Genomic DNA, 15,252 nt, shown 5'->3' with positions numbered 1-15,252 from the left:
TTAAGTAAATGTGTAACCAAAAAGTAACTATGACTCAATAGCGGACCCAACGTGTTGAACTAACAGTATGTTTGATAAAATTCCAATAACCATAGTTAGAAAATATTGACAAGTAGTTGAACCGCGAACAATCACTGTAGCAGTGGCGGCTCGTGCCTAAAATTTGTGGGGGTGCTGCCCATTGTGACGTAATTTTATTGTGACGCAATAATGTACACGAGTGTAAACAGAAGACGGCATCATTTGTGTATTTTGTTTACTTGCACAGCGACGGGCCAAACACAATAACGTTCAGTAATAATGTGAAAAACATACGTGGCACAGCTTCGAAACGAAGCGGCTGTAAATACGGTAAAACACAACAGGAATTTCAGTTCGACAACAAAAATTGTCATGTTTCATTTAAGTAAATTTAGTCACAGTCAGCATTTTCAACATATTCTATGACACTTCACAGATGATGGTCACACACAAAAAAAAACTATCCATACAGCTTTTTATTGGTATCATAACTAACAAATTTAACAACCACATTACATTGGTTTCAGAACTTGTTCATTTAAACATCTTTCTTGAATTTTTGTGTACAGACTATTAATTGTATTTTAGTTTCTTAACTGCAATAATTGATGCTTGCTGGCAAATAGCTTTTAATTCCTTTTTTAAGTTCAAACCGCATTCAAGCTTCAAAATTTACAACACTCCCACTTAAATTTAAACCATACTATTAAATCTGGTGCTTCCTTTTTCCAACCAAAATGAATCATGAAGTTATAGTTTGGGCATGATAATTGATAGCTTCTTCCTTAATCCCAAATGATAACTAAGAAACTGTTTTTCTATTTAGTACAGTGGTTCTTAACCGGTGGGTAATTACCCACTAGTGGGGAATTTGAGGATTTCAACTGGGTAATTTGAAGTTGGGTTTGTTGTTCCATGTGTAGTAGAGGGAAATTGTGCAAGTCAGGGCTCACCAAACTCCGGCCTGCAAATCAGATCAGCCCTTGAGTTTACCGTTAAAGTTAAATTACTGCAAAAATATTCCCGCAACAACATCTAAGATTAATTTCACCCAGTTTCACAATTCGCATAAAAATCTAAAGGCCCTTTATTACACCACAGACAAGATTAACAATATCAATGCCTTTGTCATTGTGTGCAAATAAATGCCTTTTTTATGTTAATTGTGATGCAATAGATCAGTATTGCAAGCAGAGAAGACTCTTGGATATTCCACACAATTTTACTCTGAAAGCACTTTTTAAATCTATTAAGATTGCAGTAAGCCTTTAAGCTCTTGCAGGTCCTCACAAAAGCGCGTCACAAAACTATGTTAATCGAAGAATACATTGTTTTGTTAATAAAGGGCACAAAACATCAATATAAAAATAACAAACAGGGGGAAATTCGAACTTGTTGATTGACTTTAGTGGGAAATTTCACCAAAAAGGTTAAGAACCACTGATTTAGTACTAGCACTGCAAGTCTTTTGGATATATTGGTGTTCCTCAGCAAAACTGGTCTTTTTTGTCAGTGTTAAAAAGAACTGTTTTGCCTTTGAAGGAAAATCATGGAAACAGCAAAAAGGATTTTTCATCCTAGTAGTTTAACTTGTCAAAACATCATCTCTAAATTAATTATTTTCAAAGTAATCATGAACATCAGATCTACAGAAACATTTTGAGTAGCTAGCTGTTCTTTGTCAACAATAGGATGTGCTTGGTGTCACTACTATCTTGTCTGTAGAATAATCATTCTTAAGAAATACTTCCTGTGAAGCAATTTAGCAGCTACTGTTTAGACAAACAGTTCATGTCCATTATATCAATACACATGATAGCACTTGGTTGCAAATACTGTCCATATGGTGTGTTAAGAAATCTGCACTTTAAATTGTCTTCACTCTTTTTTTTTGTCTTCATTTCAAAATTCCTGTTGCTTGCAGTTGTTTGTTCTGGATTTAATATTGCCTGAATTTCAGTGAGGCATTTAACTTCACATTCACAAATTTAATTATTGTTTGGTAGCATTAGGAACTAAAACTAAGTATTTCTTGTTGTTGCTTATTCCTGCATGGCATTGGAGTAGCAGATGTTTTGTCCCATACTTTCATAACTCTTTTTAATTCAGTTATTTATTATAAAGGTTAATTGTGACTTTTGAAGGTGTTAGATGACCTTTTTTTCTTTTTCAAGGTGTTAGATACACTTATTTAATTCAATGATAACTGTAAAAACTGAAACCCACTTACAGTCATCTTAAAAAGTCACGACTAACAGTCAAACAACAAATTTAATGATAGCAAAATAAAACTGCACTTACTGTCGAACTTAAAAACACAGTACACGGGTTTGGCTTTGGAGCTCACTGACGCGAAGCGGACAACACAACTAGCGCTACGTCACGGGAGGGGCTGCGCGAGCCACAGCCCCCTCTCGCCTATTTCGCCCGGCATGTAGCTTTTCCAAGTGCGCATGCGCACAACTGAAAACGTCATGAAACGTCACGAAACTGGAGCTGCAGCTCCGCCATAGATATCTTATTATAATTATTATTTTTTTCAAAATTTTTTTTTAAAATAATGCAAAATTTTTATTAATTTTATTTTAATAAAATGCCGATTAATGCCATAAAAGTTATTCTTAGTATACATTGATCAAACATAAAAACTATATGTAAAGATTGTTTTGTATAACAACTTGGAATAAGAATGTCAAGTAAAAATACTGGGGGTGCTGCAGCTCCGCAGCCCCCTCGCACGAGCCGCCCCTGCACTGTAGTTTACAAATATTACGCGATAGAGAAACGTACCCAGTTCTTTTGCCATGACGCCCATTTTTTGACCAATCGGGGACCACAAAACTTGAGTCCTGGACATGTGGAAAACACATATCACGTGACTTTGTTTATTTTGCAAGCATGGCAATTTACCTGCGCCACTCTGCGGAACTTATCAGGACGCTTGCTACCTGCAGTTATTAACAAACGTTTATATTGTTGGTGCACACTTGTATTATCCTTCAGAGCTATTCGGAAAAAAAATATGGCAGATGGAAAACGAGTTACAATAGTTGGCGGCGGTCCAGTAAGTCCGAAATTTTCGAATGTGATTTGTGTGTTGCTTTAATTATTTCAGTATGCTCCTATTTCTGTAACTTTTAATACAGTAAAATATCATCAATTTTAGGCTTGTCAATTATTCACTTTTTACCACATTAACTCGTTCGAGCATTTACCCTTGTTCGTTACTTATACCTAGGTTGGAGCACTGAATGCCTGTTATCTCTCTAAAAAGGGCTATATTGTTGATTTGTATGAGTCAAGATCAGGTAAATACAAAAAATTAAATGCCTTATTAGTCATTTTCTTTTCTGCAATGTCTAATAATGACTTACAATGTCGCCTACACTCTAGTATTTTTATCTTTTTTATTCAAATGCTAACATTTGCATCCACAGATATTCGAAAAACTGAAAATGCTGTCGGTCGAAGTATTAACCTTGCTTTGTCACTTCGGGGCATTGAGGCCCTGAAAGAAGTGGGTTTGGATGAAAAGGTAGTGATTTTAGCATTACTTGCCACAAGTCATTCAGATAAAACGGTCAAAATGAAACAAAACTGTGTTTTTTATAGGTAAAAGCATTGGGAATTCCAATGAGGGCCCGAATGATTCATTTAGTCAATGGCAAATGTTATCCAGTACCATATGGAAAAAGTGGTCAGGTAAACCTGGCTTGTGGTTCTTGTTAAACCAGGAAATAAATAATTACTAACATTTAAATGGTTTCTTATTTTGATATGTTATGTTGCAGCATTTACTGTCAGTGGATCGCATGAAACTAAATAGAGATGTTTTGTCAGGTGAGGTGTAAAAAACATGATGAAATAATGGTTTGCATAGTGAGTGTGTTAATTTTGTGCTTATTATTTTTAGCTGCATCTGAATTTCCTAATGTTGATCTGCATTTCAATCACAAGTTTGTCTCATGTGATCTTGCTACAGCTAAATCAACATTTGTCAAGTAGGTTGGACTGATTTAATATCTGAACTTGTCATGTAAAAATTGTATCATCCAAATTACATAAACAATTGTTATGCCCTGTTTAGAATTTGTTTAACCAAAAATGATGTTAGTTGCCAGTTTGGAACCAGCTGTTTCATTTTCATGTAACTATTTGTATTAAATTCAACAGAACAAGCCCGCAACTGCCTGATAAGGAGGAAGTTACCATAACATCTGATGCAATATTTGGCTGCGATGGAGCTCATTCTGCTGTAAGGAGGCAGTTGCAAAAGAGACGCTTCGACTATTCACAACAATATATACCCCATGGCTATAAGGAGCTAACCATACCACCTACTGAGGATGGAAAGGTAAAAGTTGTTTTCTTTCCAGGTTTAGAGATATAAAAAGCACATTTTGTGTTGTTTTAGTATGCAATGCCAGCCAATTATCTTCACATTTGGCCCAGACATGAGTTCATGTTGATTGCTCTTCCAAACCAGGTAAGGCAATCTATACTTGACACTTAATAAAGGCATAAAACAGACTACAAACTAGTTAAGATTAACAAAAGATCATAACTGGGATAATCCCTGAAGCATTCATGCAGACCAGAAATCATGGCACATTCATGTAAATCCTAGTACTACAAACTATTTATTGATCTCCTTTTTTCACAGGACATGTCTTTTACTTGTACACTGTTTATGGCATTCTCAATCTTTGATACTCTGACCACTGAGCAAAAAGTGCTTGACTTTTTTAGAGAAGTTTTCCCAAGCGCTGTGGATTTGATTGGGGAGTAAGTTGTTTGGTTTATTGCTACATTTAAAAAAACTCTACCTTTTATACCATGAATAAAACTGGATTGTGATAATTCATGCAACCAATCATGTTATCATTCATTAAACATGGGGTTTTAGTTACATAGTGTCAATTTCAAATAAAATAATAAACTTATTAACATGCAGGGATCATTGACATAAATTAAGGGCCTCTAAGTATATGGTGTATAAATAGGTTCTAGGGATATGTGAAGGCAGTCCTATAAATGTAACTAAATGTATTGGATGTATAAAATGTATGAATGGGTTCCTTGAATGTAACATTACAGAACATGTAGAAAAGTTACTATTTGGGTAAAAAAATAGTATTTTCCTAATACTTCATTTTCCACAGGGAGCTTCTTAAAACAGACTTTTTTCTTCTGCCACCGCTTCCAATGGTGACAGTGAAGGTGAAGTGTTGATAATGTTTGTTAATCAACATAACACATGACTTTAATCTATTGCATTGTTTGTTCAGGCATCGCCATACCATTATAAAGACAAAGTTGTGTTGTTTGGAGATGCTGCACATGCTTGTGTTCCTTTTTATGGACAAGGTCTAAATGCTGTAGGTTTGGAATTTATGTTTAATTGGGTAAAATAGTGAAAGTTTGGTTGAAAAAGTAATAAAATGATTTTGTTAAAAACTGTCATTAAAAATCTTGTTGAGAAATTGTTGAACTTTTTTGGAAATTATATTAGATTGTCTGCAATGTACAAATATATTTGTTAAATAACTACATAACATCTTTTGTTCCAGGGCCTGGAAGATGTTCTGGTTTTTCATGAGATTTTAGAAAAACATAATTATGCCTTTGGTAAGTCTGGGTAACACTTGCACCCAAAACCATTTTATTGACTGTGAGATACTTTTCTTTTGTAGATGTTGCATTCTCTGCTTTCTCTGAGCAAAGATCGAAAGACGGCCATGCTGTAGCTGATCTCTCACACCAAAACTACATTGAGGTACTGGACTGGTGTACAATCAAAACCCAAAAAGTTTCCCTATTCTTAATTCTCAGAAATAGGGTGGTAGCACCACGTGCAAAACAACACCCAAACTTGGCATGTCTTGGAGCTGGATAGTGCAGCTTGCAGCCCACGGGCCAAATGTGGCCCATTGAATAAAGGTTGTGTGGCCCGTGGAGACGTTTAAATTTTAAGTCAAGTGTAGCCCGCTAAACTCCTTTAATGCAGTGCCATCTACTAATACCAATTCCTATGTGTTTCTGTACAAGTCAAAGCATCCAGTGCTATTTTTCTACGACCCCACAATGTTAATGAAGCGATTTTTACTAGTAGTTGTTAATTCAATCCATGTGTGTTAGGTAGGTAACAAAATAAAATCAATTGGTTGGGGTGCGACCATCAGTGATAATAGTTGCACACACCTGTCTTAGAGTCTAAGACTTAAACAAAATCGAAAAACACCTGTGACACTCAATCGGTGCCAATGAATAGTGTAGTTGAGGAAAAATATTAATACATTTCTTGTTTGATGCTGCTGGGAAATTTGCCATGGTTTCCAATGAACATTTGTTTTTGCCAAAATAAAATTATATTTGAACTATTTCGCAGATGAGATCCAGCGTCACGTCAAGTTGGTTTCTGTTTCGCAAAAAAGTCGACAGTCTGTTAAGTTTCCTCTGTCCTTCCGTCTTTACGCCTAAATACGAGATGGTGAGTTGCTTTTGATTGAACGTTATTCTACAAAAAACAAAACTTACGTTTTTGTCATTTAAGGTCGCGTTCACACGTACTCCATATCATAAAGTTATCGAAAAATCAGAGCTCCAATACAAGGTACGTTTAATGGTTTGGTTAAAATCAAAAAAAAATTCTAAACGAGTCCACAATATTTTATGCTGGGAATAATGTGAATTTTGAAAAACAGACCATTACATTTTGAGTTAATTCGTGTACTGAAGTAAGTAAATAAGTTTATTTTTGCGCTGTTTAAGCGGCAGGGTGGCGAAAAACTTTAAGGTCACCTTCTCAGTCACCCTCGATTTCAATACAAGCAACAAATTAAAGAAAAAGAACTAAAACATGCAGAAAAATCCATTACGCAAAGTAATCATTCCATAGTGTTTTAGAAAATGCAAACTAAGATTTGTCTGTGCGATTCCGACGCAGTTACCAAAAGAGCCACATATAGCTATAGGTTCCCGACTCCTGGTTTACCTGATTTTCCGTTTTTTTTATATGCCTTGCACGTATTTTAACACATATGTTTGAACTGACACCAAATATATGTTTCTTGTCAACTAGATACGGTGCTAAGTGTAACGTAACCTTTTTACCACTTCCTAGTATGTAAACTACGGACTTGCTGCACTCTGTGTGTTGATGTTCATTGGTGGTTCCCGCCTAGCCTGGAAAGCACACAAGGGCGAACTTCATATGTCTGAACTCCCGCACCTCGAGTCTTTGCTTGCAATCAAAAATCGATTTCAAAATCTTGTTTAACGTTTAATTGTGACAAATCCGTCTGCTGCTTAGTGCTGTTTGTATTTGGTTGTGCCATTTACCTGTCTTTCATTTACTGTCGAAGTCGTATCTTATTTTAGGATGTCTGCGTAGCACCAAGTAACTGCTGTAATTTGTAAAAGTAGCTATACTATTCTAAAGAAAGTCTATCCTGGGTGTGTCTGAAATGCAATGCCTTGGTTCGTGTCTGTTCTATGCATAATGTTTTGTTTGCAATTCAAGATGTCTACGGTGTTGGAATTTGGTAACAGCGAATTGTGGTGATATGTTGTGAAAAAAGGTTTCGGTACCAGTGTGCGTTTTCTTGTCATTGTACGATTTTTCATGCTTTACCTTCCGTCCATGCAATTTAGTTGTTCATTTTGGTGTTTTGCAATATTTGTGTACAGTTTATTACTACGGATGTAATTCAAACTAATGTCACGTTTTTCACGCTACAACTAACTTTCTTCAGTAATCCCATTTCATACATTCCTCAATCAAGTGTGTTTATTAGTGATTTGTTTTTGTGTGTCTGTTGGTGGTAAAAAGAATAGGTGACCATTTTGCATGCGTAGTACAGGCAATTGTTTTGTGAAAGAGTAAATAAACGTGTAAATCAGTCGGGACTGAATTTTCCGTGCGAGGTTAGTAATAAATCGATGTTAAGGACAGAAAAACATTATCCCTTGTCCGCTAAGGGGTGCCTTTGAGTCAACTAGCTGATTCGTACTCTGAAACTTTCTGGGTTGTAAAAATAAATATTAAATAAAACATTTTACGTCACTTTTACGAATGAACGAAAAGGAAAAAAAGAGTTTGTTGTTTTAGAATCTTATACTGTACAGAAGTACAATTCGCAATTTTGTTAATCCGCAAGGTGTCAGTATTGTCGAATTTTAAACCCCATTATGTTTGCCTAATAACATTGATTTTTGTGTTTTTATACCTTGAATCGTTTTAAGCCGCAATTATTATGTTAACAATTTTTTTTTGAGGCGAGGCTTTTTGAAATATTTTGTGGCGCGAGAACAACCGTGTAATAGGCCTACATCTCCTTGAAAAACTGCCAATTTCACCTTCCAGTCTCACAACACGTTGAAACGCGCAACAAAGTGAAAAAACTACTGCAGTGGGCTTTTTTTCATGACCAAGATAATGAATGGGTAAATTTACGAAATTTCCTCTTCAATTAACGTCAATGCATTAGTCGGTTCAAGTGAATAGATGCGTCATTTAAAAGAAAAAGGCAAAAGTTTAAGAAGAAAGCACATGAGTTTACAATAGTAATTACGACAACATAGCGAAACAACGCTACGCGTGGCGTCATAGCTCGATGACGCAACCAACCATCAGTCATAACTACCAAAGTGTCTTACCGTAAATATCTTGGCATTTTTGGGGACTTAAAAATGTGCGGTTACGGTATATGTTTGCAAACTTGTACGTAATTATTTCAAAACTAATGATAAGCAACACTCATCTTGGCAGTTACAAAGCGAGACATACAAATGAAGGAGGGGGAAGGGATTTTTGCCTCGTTAATATAGCCAGGTGATTAGAAGTGACTCGACTGTCGTTGCGTTAAGTTCCGGATATGTTTCAATCCCGGAACACAGCTATGTTTAAACTCTGACCACAGACATGATCCGGATGTGCTGACATGGTCGAAAAAGTCATGGGGTGCTTCCGACTTGTGACTTGTATACATCGTTCATGATATACACCAGGGGTCGGCAACCTTTTTGCACTGCGGACCGTTTTTCAAACTGAAATTTTAGGGCAGGAACTTGGCCGAATGGTCCGGCGCGCCTGACCCACATACAGACATAAAAAAACCTGATCGGGATTCGGCTCCGGGAGAGTCCTGGGTTCGAACCCCGTGAAAAAAAAAAGAAAAAAAAAAAAAAAAACTGAAATTTTAGGGGCAGGAACTTGGCCGAACGGTCTGGCGCGCCCGACCCACATACAGACATAAAAAACCCTGATCGGGATTCGTCCCCGGGAGAGTCCTGGGTTCGAATCCCGTGAAAAAAAAAAAAAAAAAACTGAAATTTTATCGCGGACCGGCTTTCAAAAACTACAAATATTTAGCAATAAAAACGCTTAAATTATGTTATCAATACCGGGATGCACGTGGAAAATGTTTCAAAGCATTTATACTGAAAACTATACGGCTCCGTAACGAACTCCTCGCGGACCGGCGGTTGCTGACCACTGCGATACAACATGTATGTGTTTTTAACATTGCGGTTGCACAAAACGGATCGTTATAGTGGTGACAAAAATAAACACAAGACTATATAAATCATTGCTTAAAATAAATGTGCTGTAACTTAGTTAGCCATCGTTTGACGTTTATCTTGATGGAAAACTTGACCACAGCAGTTTAGCGCATAGAAAAATTATGTAAACACATTTTTTATCTTAATTCTGTAAGATAGTGGTAACAAAAATAAAACAAGGTTATATAAATCATTGCCTAAAATAAATATACTAAAATCGACTTAGCTATCGTTTGACGTTTATCTTGATGGAAAACTTGACCAAACCAGTTCAGCGCACAAAATAATTTTGTAACCGCAATTTTTTATTTTTTTCTGTAAGATAGTGGTGACAAAACTAAACGCCAGATTATAAAAATCATTGCTTAAAATAAATGTGTTTGACGTTTATCGTAAAGGAAAACTTGACCAGACCCGTTCAGCGCACAGAAAAATCATGTAAACGATTGTGTAACCGCATTTTTCAATATTGATCCTGTGATACTACAGTCAGTTTATCATTTGTCAACCCCTATAGTTGACTTTTGCATAAACAAGATTATTGCGTCATACCCAAAATCACCACAACGCCCATACGATTATCATCGGTCGAAAACAATAGGCCATGCGGGGTTACAACGCAATATAAACTCATTGACTAATTAGAAACGCATATGTTGTCATAGCAAGATTGATAAATCTAAGACAATGATGATAGCTGCATCAAAACAACAAACTGTATTGCTCTTTGCTTGCGCTGGGGCCAATAATATAATTAGTGTGTAGGTATTGTTCGTTTGGTGAACCCCCACAGGAAAAAATAAGGTAATAAACTGATTATTCGATGAACAAACTTCAATGAAGATGGAAAGTTTAAATGTTATTTCCTAATGTAATTAACACACCGGACAGGTAATGGCATTTACCGTTTCCCAAAGATTTTGTTCTGAAATGCATTTTTTGTGGCTGGTACAGAACCAGGGATATCGACAATGTATTTTTTCTACTGTGGATTTAGTGCAACGTAAACCGTAGCAACGTAAAAAGGGAGAGCGCTTGTTTTAATTGTTTTCTTGAACTTTGTGTGCCCTCTACCAAACCAAACGAAGGCACTTTGCTTGCTACAAAGGAAATAATTTATCACCGCAGCGTATGCATTGGGAGGTATAGGGACAGGTTACAAAAGTACCATATTTGTTGTTTAGCGGACAGTCATATTTGAGGTGTACCGCAAAGCGCTCTACATCTGTTCTCCGTTTTACTGCAAATATATAAGGTCTGACCTTGTACAACCTCCCTGTGGTATATCGCGTGCCGAAAGGCGCATCTTGAGCCTGTTACACATGTTAATGGTCTGGGTGAGTCATATACATATAAACTGTGCAAAAAATCTACACTCGGGTTTGAAATCACGACTCAACTGATCCGTGTCGTAACTCACAGTCAAACTCTTTTCGCCTGAAAGGCACAATGTTTCACGAATGAATATTTACAATTCACACGCGCTAAAATACGACGCAAAAGTAGAAAATTCAATGACACAAAAAAATTCTTACCGACTAAAGGTGTGCACGTTCACGGGTTGAGTTATAATCTGCTTTTATTAAGCCATTAAATGTCCAAAAATAGGTAAATAAACCGTTGGAAATGGTGGAATATTTAAAGGCTTCCCAAAAATGCTGTTGTCCCCACCTAAACGAGTTATACTCCCCGATGTTGCAGCAGCATGACCGATATTGCATTTAATGCACATTATTTAGATGTATTTATGATTTTAAAGGTACGGGTAAAGTTGAAGTTAACCATATATCCGTTTGAAAAGGATTGAAATTGAAATTAATGCAACAAACAAAGTGAAGCAGGGGCCCTTGATGTCAAAATGTCGACTGGTGTAAAATGTTTGTAAATCGCAAATCACAAAAACACGGAAGATTTGAACGCAACGATCAATACGGTCGCATAAAAAAGTATACTTTGTCGTTTTGGAACGGAATGTTAAATTAGCATTTCGCATAAATAAATAATAACACGTTTGTACAATAATTTATTTTCATAGGGGGGTACTTCAACTTCCTGGCAAGTAACGGCGAACTTATTCCAGTCGAAAAAAACACGAACGGAACTAACGTGCAATTATGTGTTTCTTTCTAGTGTCATAATGAAAACAAAAGCTAACAGTGAATTTGATAGGCATTGGAGAAAGCAGGTTAGTTCTGAGGGATAAAATACATGTCTGATTTCAGGAAGCTATGTCCGTTTGAAGAATATTGTAGTCTTGTTTGTTCTTCGTACCTGAAAGCAGTGGACTTTGCATAGACGGGATCTAATTGTGGATCGCGCGATCTTGTCATTCTGCCGCTATAAACGTGATAATGATTTCTTTGTACCCCACTGGAACTTGCGCGAAGCAAAGATTCGGTTCAGCGTTAAACTGCCGCTACAGAATTGCCTCAAAGGCGCCAATTCGCATCAAGTCCAGCAAAGGCGTCACGCACACAGTGGTAAATATCCTTGGACGAAACTTTTTGTTCGATTTTGTTCTGAGGGACAAATCACTGTGACGTAAAGGCGGTATGACGTCACACTGACGTAGCGGTCGCAGGATCCTTTCCATTTAACGCGGCGGTGGTAGACTTGTCCGGCGTTGCCCTTGTGCGTGTTGTAACCTTAGTGCGCGAGAAGCTAATTGCCATGAGCATTGCTGATTTCAGACCGGAGAGCCTTTGGGACACCAGAATGGGGCTAATCAAACAGTAGAGCATGGGAAGTGGTGAAACACAGTTGACGACCATCTGGCTGAAGTCCAAGTCCGGCATCGCGAAGTCGAGTATAAACAGGATCATAACCGGAGCCGAGAAGATGAAAAATATGACGAAGAGCGCAAAAACCACGCAGTGGGATGCTTTGTAAATGGCGAGGGTCTTCCGGAAGCCGTATTTCTTCTTTCCGCTTGCTTCCCCGTCGTTAAAAGCGCTACGGACGTTGCAGATCGAACGAATGAGAAGCATGAGGAGCACAGTGCACTCCAATGCCCACAGGATCACCACAACCAAGAGATAAGACTTGGACATGGGTGTGTAAATCTGCGAACAACGTGAGTCGGGACAGATGCTCTTGCCGGATACATATGAGAGAGTACAGTTGCAACGGTTAGTGCAGTTCCAGTCGGTCATGGCCAGTAGTCCCCATAGAGTAGGTAACGCCCACACAATACAGATTAGAAATATAGCCTTGCGTCGACGAAGTGTAGGATCCATGGATCGGTGCTGATGGTTGACAGTAGTGGAACGACCCACCACATACGTGCTGTCCTCAATAGCGTAGATGAGAAGGCCAATGTTGCCACACATGACTAATGACATGGCCATGGTCATACCTAAACAAACGGCGGGTTTGAATTTCACGATAGCAAAGATTTTTGTTCAGACAGACAAATCAATTAATTCTAAAGTACGAAATGTTGATAAAATTATAACATTTAGGCGAAGCAGTTTTGTGGTTGCTATTCCACATCGCGATATTATAGGTCATTTGAGATTTATTCGCAAACAAACTTATTAGGAGCTAAAAAACCCGGGCTGTTGTATTTTATTGGTATCTTTAAAAACTAAATTTACCTTTTCTCAGTGCCCACCAATGGTTGGGCTCAGTCGGTTCAAATCCATGATAATAGTTGATGAAGTGATAGAAGCCCAGCAAACAAGTAACGAAGTTGGCCACCAAGGCGCTCGCCACGTATCTGTACACGTTGTTATGCTTCAGCTTATTCCTGTTGACGCCCACCGCAATTAGGAAGAGCAGGTTCTCCAAGGCAATGAGCGCTGGAACGACCGAGACGCCTTGTACGTATGGCTCCTTAAGTGGGACGCAAGTGTCGTTACTTGCTGTCAAATCACCATTCACCACAAGCGGCAGGTTATTGCTTTGTGGATCCACAAAGAGTCGCGTTGAGATGTTCGTACTCATCCCAGATTTTCAGTTTTTTAGCTTTAAAAAATATTTATCCTATGTTTCTTTTCTGCAAAACAATGGTATTTAATTTAGTTGTTGCAAAGCATTTTAGGACACAACATACTGCAGTTGAGGTCATTTTTGTTTCTAGTAGTACACAAAAGCGATATTGAAATCTCAAAAAAGTACCTGTGCATCTATATTTCATCAATCTACAAATCTGATTTAACCTCGTCTTACCAACAAAAACAAACTCAACTTCCTGGCGTTCGCGACTCTACGATATCGTTCGTTGCTCGTAAGACAGCGAGTCTACGTACAGTGACGACACAAAACTACCTCGGAACCGACCGTGGCATGTTTTATCAACGTCGAACCGCCGCAGCTTCAATAATGGAGCTCCCAAATTAGAATTTGCGGCTCGGTTAAATGTCAACGGACATCAGGGTGAAGAAGCAACCGCCCGGCTTACAGCTTGTTTAGGGTTTCGGTGCACCACGGACGATGCATGCATTGAGAGCGAGATCTTCCGGGAAGTATGAAGTCCGATGCATCAGCGATAAGATAATTGACAAACGGCTGATGTTGACGTACCTGGTGGCATATTGATCACCTGTCAGTCTGCGTTTTTTGCCATGACGTTCCTCGATGACCTTACTAGTTTGAGGCTGGTCACGTTTCATCATCATGCAAGGGAATATTAGGACTTTTTGTTATTCCACCAGAGGTTGTTTTGGTTGTGCTATATTGTACAGCTTGCAAATGAACTCAAGTTTCTAAAATACGTTTTTTGTACCAATTTTTACGGCGACTGCGTAAACATTGTGTTGTCTTACGCTTTTCAAAATAACCAACCCTTTACTAACCTTGCACACATGGGACAGCCTAACAGTAAACAAAAACAGAAAACGTGACAAACAAACCTGGTATGCAACACTGTTATGGAGGGATTTTCGCATAAGCTATTATCTGCGATAGTTCACACTTATTTGGCCTAACAGTAGAACAGGCCTATTCACTGAACAAAGCCTTTGTTTGTTTCTATAGTTTTAGCAACACTACAGGAACTACAAGTGTCGCATTGCCGCAGCTAACGTCCGGGCACAACTGCATCGATGTTGGGCCTCATGGGCGCAGTAAAAACAAAAGACCAACAGCAGTAACTCATACCTAAGAGGCTTCGTGCCTAACGTTTGTTTGTAAGTTTCCGAAGACAGGTTTTGTTTTTTATAATGTTTCGCATAGCATTTTGACAGTCGATCGCCAAAGGACCTTATGAAACTCTCTAGAAGTCGCAAAAACAAGACAAATGAAATATCCTTCTCGACACAACAAGTCTGAGCTGGGGACACGGGCCGCTTTTTATGTCGTAAATTAATCCCATAGATCGCAACGTACGTCACAAGATGGGAAAATTTGGCTTTTGTTTTCTCGATGAGGCTGGAGTCAACGTCATTCAAATGAGTAAAGAATCGATGACGAGCTATTCCCGGAAAATTCACTCTGGTGAATCCCCCAGATGCATAATTTACCTGACCGAAGACCTTGGGGGCTCTTTTCTCGCGCCAGGGGTGAATTTGAAATACAAATCGCCAGGCGAAAATGGGATCCGTTAATGAGACGCTGACGGCACTTCGGCGTCAGCGGGTCAGCGCAAGCGCACAGAGATATCATAAATAATTCACTCACTGTTACGGGTATGTTGCTGTCAAATGATTTTCGATGTCTTAGAGATGT

At 38.2% G+C, this 15,252-nt stretch overlaps 2 protein-coding genes and 1 long non-coding RNA gene across 4 annotated transcripts; 1 reads left to right on the top strand and 2 right to left on the bottom strand.

The window, feature by feature from the left end:
• Positions 1 to 177: 177 nt before the first annotated feature.
• Positions 178 to 2,474, bottom strand: LOC145222195 (uncharacterized). Its single transcript, XR_013859303.1, has 2 exons — positions 2,323 to 2,474; positions 178 to 985 (listed from the first exon to the last, which is right to left on the bottom strand). It is a non-coding gene; the product is annotated as an uncharacterized LOC145222195 (long non-coding RNA).
• A 324-nt stretch (positions 2,475 to 2,798) lies between these two features.
• Positions 2,799 to 7,929, top strand: LOC145223268 (kynurenine 3-monooxygenase-like). Of its 2 annotated transcripts, XM_080089662.1 has the most exons (16): positions 2,799 to 3,085; positions 3,260 to 3,329; positions 3,459 to 3,556; positions 3,634 to 3,723; positions 3,813 to 3,861; positions 3,935 to 4,022; positions 4,195 to 4,375; positions 4,436 to 4,507; positions 4,685 to 4,806; positions 5,184 to 5,241; positions 5,310 to 5,399; positions 5,592 to 5,649; positions 5,715 to 5,797; positions 6,410 to 6,511; positions 6,575 to 6,634; positions 7,145 to 7,929. In XM_080089662.1, exons 1-16 carry the CDS (start codon positions 3,044 to 3,046, stop codon positions 7,298 to 7,300), a joined length of 1,419 nt encoding a protein of 472 aa, XP_079945788.1. In that variant the 5' UTR covers positions 2,799 to 3,043; the 3' UTR covers positions 7,301 to 7,929. The 2 variants fall into 2 exon arrangements, with proteins under 2 accessions (XP_079945788.1, XP_079945789.1); XM_080089663.1 differs by lacking the exon at positions 4,436 to 4,507.
• A 3,059-nt stretch (positions 7,930 to 10,988) lies between these two features.
• LOC145223270 (uncharacterized) lies at positions 10,989 to 13,604 on the bottom strand. Its single transcript, XM_080089664.1, has 2 exons — positions 13,182 to 13,604; positions 10,989 to 12,940 (listed from the first exon to the last, which is right to left on the bottom strand). Exons 1-2 carry the CDS (start codon positions 13,528 to 13,530, stop codon positions 12,144 to 12,146), a joined length of 1,146 nt encoding a protein of 381 aa, XP_079945790.1. The 5' UTR covers positions 13,531 to 13,604; the 3' UTR covers positions 10,989 to 12,143.
• Positions 13,605 to 15,252: the final 1,648 nt, after the last annotated feature.

Source organism: Phallusia mammillata, chromosome 4, assembly GCF_965637545.1.
Source record: "Phallusia mammillata chromosome 4, kaPhaMamm4.hap1.1, whole genome shotgun sequence".
NCBI classification, from domain to species: Eukaryota; Metazoa; Chordata; class Ascidiacea; order Phlebobranchia; family Ascidiidae; genus Phallusia; species Phallusia mammillata.
Note: the sequence above shows the minus strand (reverse complement) of the source record. Positions and strands in the feature narration are given on the sequence as shown.

Excerpts from the sequence above, each read along its gene's own strand:
- LOC145223270 (XM_080089664.1), bottom strand. The coding sequence starts at position 13,530 with ATGAGTACGAACATCTCAACGCGACTCTTTGTGGATCCACAAAGCAAT. Across the intron at positions 12,941-13,181 it reads TTGGTGGGCACTGAGAAAAG|GTATGACCATGGCCATGTCA; the intron begins GTAAATTTAGTT and ends CCGTTTGTTTAG.
- LOC145223268 (XM_080089662.1), top strand. The coding sequence starts at position 3,044 with ATGGCAGATGGAAAACGAGTTACAATAGTTGGCGGCGGTCCA. Across the intron at positions 5,400-5,591 it reads ATGGACAAGGTCTAAATGCT|GGCCTGGAAGATGTTCTGGT; the intron begins GTAGGTTTGGAA and ends CTTTTGTTCCAG. Across the intron at positions 5,798-6,409 it reads CACACCAAAACTACATTGAG|ATGAGATCCAGCGTCACGTC; the intron begins GTACTGGACTGG and ends ACTATTTCGCAG.